At 38.9% G+C, this 8979-nt stretch overlaps 1 protein-coding gene across 1 annotated transcript; it reads left to right on the top strand.

Moving 5' to 3' along the window:
- The first annotated feature begins 418 nt into the window (after positions 1–418).
- Positions 419–833, top strand: LOC107507944 (elongin-C-like). The gene has a single exon (XM_036221347.1). It carries the CDS (start codon positions 419–421, stop codon positions 755–757), a length of 339 nt encoding a protein of 112 aa, XP_036077240.1. The 3' UTR covers positions 758–833.
- The last annotated feature ends 8146 nt before the right edge of the window (positions 834–8979 follow it).

Consider the following 8979-nt stretch of genomic DNA (forward strand, 5'->3'; position numbering starts at 1 on the left):
TTCTCTCCAACTGAACACGGCCCATAGGTGCATCCACACTCTCTTGGGCCAGCTTCCCCTTATTGCCTACACCATGGGTTGGCTTCACTTGGGGGCTTTAAACAATACTGACGATAGGGTACTCCCTAGAAACTCATTTTAATGGAAATGGGATGCGGCCTGGGCAGTGTGATTTTTAAAAGCTCCTAGGAGACATTAATATACAGCCAAGTTTGAGAACCCCTGGGATCCATACACACATAAAGATAGCAAAGGTTCTAGGGAACCCATAGCAGCAGGCATCTGGGGGTAGGAGATGGCCCTGGAGTGGGGACTACAGAGGTGCACAGGGACTGGTGCACAGGCCACAGTGGCTGTGGGGCTCACAGGAAACTACTAAACTCCCTGTGAAAGCTAAGCAGAATTTCATAAGAACATAATGGATGGAAAAGAGAAAAAGTATGGTGGCTGTGAAGGTCCTGACACCATGTATGTCAAATTGATATCTTCAGATGATTATAAATTTATCATAAAAAGAGAATATACATCAGTATCAGGAAAAATAAAAGCCGTGTTCAGTGGCCTGGGTCATTTTGCTGAGAACGAAACTAAGGAGGACAATTTTACAGAGATCCCTTCACATGTGCTATCAAAAGTATACATGTATTTTACTTACAAGGTTCGCTACACTAACAGCTCTGAGGAGATTCCCGAATTCCCAACTGCACCAGAAATCACACTGGAACTGCTAATGGCTTTGAACTTACTAGATTGTTAAATAAAATGAATTGTTAAAAAAAATTTAAAAAGACAGCAAGTGTTCTGGCTTTGTAACAGTGTCTCCATCATCTCAAAAGCTGTAGTCAACTTCTCCAAATAGTTTTACCATAACTTACTTAAAAAAATAAATGTTTATTATAATATTATTCTGAAAGATAATGAGATTTCAAGCACAGAATGAAATACTTCTTATTAATAATAGACTTAATTAAATAATAATTAAGTATAAAAATATACTCAACAGACAGCATCGGTGGATAGTTGATGTCTAGAGGGTGGTGTTAAAAGTAAGGAGGTTAGCAACAAAATATTAGCAGACTGAATTCAGCAATAAATTAAAAATATCACATACCATGATCAAACTGGATTTATTCCTGAGATGTAAGTTTGGTACAATATCTGTTAATCAATTAATGTGTTACACCACATTAACAAATTGAAAGATAAAAACCATATGATCATATCAATAGATGCAAAAAAAGCATTTGAAAAAATCCAGCATCCACTTACGATAAAAACTCTCAGCAAAGTGGTAATAGAGGGAACATACTTCAACATAATAAAGGCCATATATGACAAACCTACAACTAACATCATACTCAGTGGGGAAAGGCTAAAAGTATTTTCCTTAAGATTAGGAATAAGACAAGGAGGCCCACTTTCACCACTCCTCTTCAACATTGTATTGGAAGTCTTAGCCACAGCAATAAGATAAGAAAGACAAATAAAATGTATCCAAATTGGAAAGAAAAATAAAACTCTTATTATTTGATGATGACATTATATCATATATAGAAAACCCTAAAAAATTCCACCAAAAAACTGTTAGAACTGATCAATGAATTCAGTTAAGTAGCAAGTTATAAAATAAATATTCAGAAGTCAGTGGCATTTTTATACACCAGTGATAAACTTTCAGAAAGCAAAATTAAGAAAACAATCTCATTCATAATTGCATCAAAACTATACAATACCTGGGAATCAAACTACTCAATGAGGTAGAAGACGTATTCTCAGAAAATTGTTAATCATTGAAAACAGAAATTGAAGATACAAATAAATGGAAGCGTATACCGTGCTCATGGGTAGGAAGAATTAATATCATTCAAATAGCCATACTACCCAAAGCAATTTATAGATTCAATCAATCCCTATCAAAACATCAAAGGGATTTTTCAGAGAGCTAGAACAAATAATCCTAAAATTTATTTGGAACCATAAAAGACCCCAAATAGACATGGCAATCTTGAGAAAGAAGAACAAAGTTGGAGGTATCACACTACCTGATATCAAACTATGCTACTAGTCTACGGTAATCGAAACAGCATGATATTGGCATCAAAATTGATACATTGATCAATGGAACAGAATAGAAAGCCCAGAAATAAATCCATGCCTATATGCTCACTAATATATAACAAAGGAGTTAAGAATATACCACGGGGTAAAGACAGACTCTTCAATAATTGGTGCTGGGAAATTGGACAGATACATGCAAAAAAAAAAAAAAGAAAGAAAAAAGATAAAAGAAAAGAAATTGGACCACCTTCTTACACCGCATACAAGAATAAACTCAAAATGGATTAGACTTAAATGTAAGACCCGAAACCATAAAACTTCTAGAACAAACATAGGCAGTAAACTCTCTGATATTACAAATAATAATTTATTTTTGGATATATCTCCCTGGGCAAGGGAAACAAAAGAAAAAATAAACAAATGAGGCTACGGCATACTAAAAAGTTTTTGCACATCAAAGGAAACCATCAACAAAACAAAAAGACAACCGACTGGGAGAAGATATTTGCCCATGATACATATGATAAAAGGTTAATATCCAAAATATATAAAGAACTCATACAACTCAACAACAGCAAAAAACAAACAATCCAATGAAAAAATGGGCAGAAGACCTGAACAGATACTTCTCCAAAGAGGAAATACAGATGGTCTATAGATGTATGAAAAGATGCTCAAGGTTACTAATTATCAGAGAAATGCAAATCAATATCAGCTGTCAGAATGGCTATCACTAATAAATAAAAGAACAAGTGTTGGCGAGGACATGGGTAAAAAGGAACCCTCATACATTGTTGGTGGGCTTGCAAATTGGTATAGCTGCTATGGAAAACAGTCTGGAGGTTTCCCAAAAAATTAAAAATGGTTATACTTTTTGACCCAGCAATTGCACTTCTGGGTATTTATCCAAAGAAAACCAAAACAATAATTTGTAAAGATCTATGCACCCCAATATTCCTGGCAGCACAATTTACAATAGCCAAGATATGAAAGTAACCTAAATGCCCATCAGTAGATGATTGGATAAAAACATTACGGTTCATATATACAATGGAATATTACTCAGCCATTAAAAAAATGAAATCCTACCATTTGTAACGATGTGGATATACCTAGAGGTTATTATGCTGAGTGAAATAAGTCAGAGACAGATAAATACCATATGATTTCACATATATGCGGTATCTAAGGAACAAAAAGAACAAACTAATCAAAACAGACTCACCAATACAGAGGACAATTCTAGTGACGGAAGGGAGAGGAGTTGGGAATCTGGAAGAATGGGGTAAAGGGTTAAGAAGTAGAAATTAGCAGTTGATAGGGGATGGGGAGCACAGCATAGAGAATGCAGTCAGCATTAATACGATGGCTAGGTGGAAAACCAGAGGAGAGAAAAAATAGTTAGGGGGATTGTTTTATAAGCTATATAAATGTCTAACCAGTGTACTGTATATTTGAAACTAATTAAGATAAATGGATAAATTTTTTAAAAAGTAAAGAAGTTAGGTCATCTGCAGCATACTACAACAGCACATTCTCGAAGCCTTGGAAAATCAGGTGACTTTTAAAAAACTTTTCACTTTCAAATAATTATGGATTCAAAATTTACAAAAACAGTACAGAAAGGTTCCACATACCTTGCTCCCTGTCTCTTCCAGCTACCGGTAACATTTTATATAACTATACACAACATCAAAACCTAGAAATTCGCATTAGTAAAATCCACATACCTCATTAAAATCACAGACTTTTTGTTGAACCTTAATTCACTCATTCATTCAAAAACTTTTCCTGAGGCACCAGTATAGTGTTTACTAATGTCACCATAAATTTTTTTTTTAAATAAAAGAAGGTCATCTACATCTGAATCACCTGAGAAACTCATTAAAAACATTCCTGACCCCAATCTCATACCTACTGAATCAAACCACATGAGGGTGGAGCTGGGGAGTCAGTATTTTGAACAAGTTTCCTAGTGGTTCTTAGGTTCACAAAAGTTGGAAAGTCACTAACCTTCTCTGAATTACTAACTGGACTCAGTGCAGAAAATATGCTTAGGAAAGACTAGTCTCTGCCCTCACAGGGTAGAAGAGGAGACAGATACTCACGGCAATGAAATAGAGCCATATAAAACATCCATATCCCGTAAGAGCATAGGAAAAATATCTAATCTCTGGGAGATAATGGGCAGGAGTTCTGTTGGGCATATTTAAGTTGGGTTTTGACTGATGAGAAGAAATTTGGTAGTTTGGCATGGGAGTAAAATCTCAACCATAGCTATAGTGTATTGTCTTCCTCTACCTTTGACACAGATTTCCTGAAATGTGAGCTCATTCACAACAGAGGGGTATTCATCTGTGTATATCCAATGTTTGGTACACTAATGTTGCTCAATAAATGTTTGATGAATAAAAGCATGAAAACCATGGCAGGTTGGAGGAACAAAATGTGGAAGGGTGGTGGGTTGAATTGATGAATGGATGGGGGGATGGCTGGCTAGGTGAGTGCATATGCATAATGGAAGCAAGGAGAGCACACCTGGAAGAGGCTGGATTCCTGGACATAAAGAGCTCAGCAGCTGTCCACTAATGCTCTAAGTTCTCTCCTGAGAACCCACTGTGAGAAAATGCACCAAGGATGTTTATATAACATGTTCATCCTACAGGGTTAAGCGCTGAACACCCCACGGCCCCATGGAGCTGGCTGACTTTGCGTTTGAGCTAAGTTAGCTTCACATGGAGGAAAAAATAGACATTTACCCTGGAAGCACTCTCCCACTCTCTTAATATGTATGCTAATTTTAAATGCCAGTGACAGACTTGTAAACCCTACTTCTTAGAGGATTATGGCCACAACCCTGCTTGCTAGAGAGAACTGAGCCAGGCTGCTTTCATTCCTATTAGCAGAGAGGATGGGAATCAGCTGTTTCACAGGTAGGGCTTGCCAAGGTCACTCCTACTCCACATTGGATGTTGAGGAAGAGGAATTCTGCTTGCTCTTTATTTTCTTTTTTCTATCTTGCTAGGTCTGAGAAGTTGCAAGAACTATTGGATCAGAAAATCTTGGGAGGAGCTTCCAAAACGGGGTTTAAGGGGGAGGTGAGACCTGTCCTCTTAGAGGTGGAGGAGTAAGATTGGGACATCTCTGGACTGAGGAGGTCAAAGTGTGGTCCTTCTACCACCTGCAATTTAGCCTTGACGGTATTTTGAAAGATGCAGATACACAGACCTCTTATGCAGTCCTATTGGACCAGACTCCTGGGTGGTAGGAACCCAAACCTGCTTGTATTTTGTGTTCCTCAAATATTTAATTATTCAGTACACTGAAGTTTGGGAACTATACTAACTGAGGAAATTCTCACCAAGAATGTACCTAAACAGTCCTGGCTGGTAGTAGTAGGAGGTGGCTGAAGTTTAGGAAAAGGATGCTGGTATTGAAGCCTGAACCCACTAACATTTCTGAGATTTGATTCAACAATAAAACAGGAGTCATAATCCCTATATCAGAGGGTTGTGGAGGAATTAAAGGGAACTTCTAAGCAGAGTGCCTGGTGCCCAGAGGCCCTGAATGTTAGTCGAGACTGGGCCAAGCATTAGAAAGAAGTGATTGTGCAAATGCCTGTATATCGGGCCTGAAAAACATTGAACAAGGTTAAAGGAGTGTATGTAGTGCCCTTACCCCGAAATGTATAACCTACATTCAGATGTTTTCAGTTTTCAAGTTGGCTTTTTTATGGATTCTTTTCTATAGATGTCTACAATTTAGAATCTTCTGGCCAATTTATCCCTTGACCCTGACCTTAAGCTGCCCATTTGATTTTTTAAAATAAACATTTTGTTTTGCTTAATGATCTCCTGTGCTTGGTCTATCAGATAGGGCCTTGTCCCCTACCAGTAAAGCATGTGAGTTTTGTTGAAATGTGAAAAGCTGAGGTCTTTCTCTGATGATGTACCTGTAATGAAAGAGGGAGAAAGGAGTTTTAAACAGTTATTCAAGTCAAAACGGCCTCATCTGCGCCGCTTAATTTGGGAGACAGGTTTATTACATAATGTGCCAGAGACATTATAAGGATGGTTTGTGTACTTCATTCTGTGCCTATTGCATTAGTGGGTATAGGACACTTGTTGAAGCAATTCAATGAAATGCTTTCTCAGCACCAAGAGGCCCATGGGGTTAAATGCCTTGTGATTTGTGATTTTTTTCCCCTGAAGAAATGTGAACACAGAGAACATGAAGCTGTGAGGGTGTGGGGGATGGGGGACAACATTCAGATTTATTCTTGGACATGTAAACATTCAGACTCAATCAGGCCATAAGTGTGGAACAGAAAACAACTGGAGACTGCTCATTTTCCATCTATGAAATGCTCCAGGTCAGTAGAATCTCAAGTTTTAGAGAATTGCAGAGCTGTTTGGTAGAAATAGTCACAGTTTCAGAAGTGATTTACAGATTTAAACAAACATAAAGCATGCTTTTAGGTTTTTGAGTTATCATTTGAAAGTTCAATGGCGGGGACATTCTGAAATGTCAAAGCTTATCACTGTGGCTCCAAAGTATCCCCAGGATTTGTGGACCCATCTTTGGGCAATGGCAAGTTCTAGGAAAGCCTCTTCTTAAAACTGGAAGCAGACATGAATACATTCTACCATTCTTTAGAGAATTTAGGGTAATATCCTCAGCTACTTGATCAAAACCAATCAATGACTAGCACCAGGCCTACGCACTTCATTAGAAATAAACTAATTAAATGAGGTGTGGGCTTCCCCCCACCCCCCATCACCAGTTGTATTGCATCATTGTTATTCATTCAAATTGCCTGCAGTCTGTACTGTAGCTTTAATCACATAGGCCACAACTGGAAAAACTGGGCGTCTCCAGGTTAATGTGCTCTTAGCAAGCAGATTGCTGTGTTCCTTAAAATGAGCAGTATTAAGCCTGAGGAGGGAGAATAGTCATAAGGCTAGGCTGAGCTGGCCCTCTCATAAGACTAGCATAATATGATCAATAGATCATAGTGACTGACTGTTAAACTGGGTTTGTAATAAAGTGGTGGACATAAATTAGTGACATGGCCTTAGAGAGGTCACTTTCACATCTAGTGATGGGTCATCATTTCCTCCTTGCAGCTCTTGCTCCTCTTTCCTGCAGCTGTCCCTGAGTCTTGATTCCTCTGTGGGATTCTCAGCATGCTGCTCCTGAGACCTCTGATCCCACATCTTCTGGTCCCTATTGTTCTTCAGGTCTATCCCTATGTAAGCAGTTGCCCATATCCTCTTACCTACCTTCTCTAGCATGTGTTTAGTTTCCTCCAGTTCTCTTCTCTGAGTTACTTCCAGTATTGCCACTGTCTTGAGGGAAGTGTTCTTTGATGTCCACATTTTTTCTATGGTCATGTCAAAGATAGATAGATGACCAAATCGTTGTGGTTAAAATTGGAAGTTAAGTTCATGGGAAAAGTGTGGTCCAAAGAAGCAAAGACTAGAATGGTCCATTTCTGGCAATGGGTTAATATCCACATTTGTTCTGTGCCTCATGACACAGAAAGGGAGCATTCCCCTACTCTTAGGTGGTTCAGTTGATGCACCTCCAATGACAGAGAAGCAGAAAGCAGGACCCAGAAGTCTAGGGCTTACAACTTTGTGAAAGATTGCTTTAATGTTTTTCTTTATAATTCATTAAAGTGGTATATGCTTCTCCAGAATATATCTTTTCCTGTTTAATATAATCCTTTTACCTGAAATCTTTGGGTAAAATGTACACTGTAGGAAAATACATACCTCCCACCATTTCACCATGAAAACCCAGAGTCAGAGTTCCATGTTTGAAAAACATAGACATTAATTATCACAATTAATTTTAACCAGTAGTGCAGTCATACCCATAATGCAAGTAAGGAAACTGAGGCTCACAAAGGTTAAGTTACTTTTTTGAGATCATCCAGGGCTTGTATTAAAATTTTAGTTCCAAATCTCTGTGCCTACTCCTCCCATTCGATTGAAGTATTTTGCTTTCCTTTCTGGCAGGCAGCCCTTGTCACTTGCAGAAGCAGCCTTAAACTTCTAAGCTGCTCAAGATATCCAGTTTTCAAAGAGCATGAAAGGTGATTCCACCTCTTCCTACTCCCCATGTTCCTGCAGCAGCAGTGACAGCACACAGTTGATCTGTCACTTAAGAGCAGCAGCTGGTAATTCAGAGGAAATGGAGCCTTGGTACTTCCCTGTACATATAACAGGATAGTAGATTCAGCTGCTGCCTCCTATCAGTCACAGTGGCTGGGCAAGTTGGTTGTCTTTAGCAGAAAGGGGTTGTCTGGGAGCCCTGGGGTGATCCTGATCAAAGTCTTGATGAAGTTCAGGAGGACTATTTGATGGTGTAAATAGTCCTGCTGGTTATCCTTTGATGGATCACTCTGCCCCCAGGATGCAGACTAGATGCCTCTGTTCAGGGTCTTGACTTATTCTCTGGCTCATCTCCCACCCTTTATCCTGTCACTGACCTGTGATCACCCAAAATCTCCTGTTCTCTCTTGCGGTTCTTGTCAGTGCTAGACGTTGCTTCTGCTTAGAACAGTTTCCCCACTGTGATTGCCTGACTAAGCACCATGTGTCTGGCAAAATTCAGTTTGAGTACTTCCTATTCTAGGAAGGCCTCCTTGACCATTTCAGCCTGTGTCTTCACCCCACATCACAGTTATTAGTTCCACTCCTCTATCTATAGCACTGGATGTTGAACTCCTTGAAGCCTCTTTTTCTCCAGTGCTATATGAGAAATGCTGAGTAAATAGTTTTTGGATAAGTAAATGACCAAGACTTGCTACCATGTGGGATTTAGCTAAGCAAACATAATGGGAATGTGCTAACAATGACAATAATGGCTGCCATTTATTGATTGCAAACTGTGTGCCTAACACTGTGACAGGCA

The sequence above is a fragment of the Rousettus aegyptiacus genome, unplaced genomic scaffold, assembly GCF_014176215.1.
Source record: "Rousettus aegyptiacus isolate mRouAeg1 unplaced genomic scaffold, mRouAeg1.p scaffold_m13_p_5, whole genome shotgun sequence".
Lineage (NCBI taxonomy): Eukaryota > Metazoa > Chordata > Mammalia > Chiroptera > Pteropodidae > Rousettus > Rousettus aegyptiacus.

Excerpts from the sequence above, each read along its gene's own strand:
- LOC107507944 (XM_036221347.1), top strand. The coding sequence starts at position 419 with ATGGATGGAAAAGAGAAAAAGTATGGTGGCTGTGAAGGTCCTGACACC.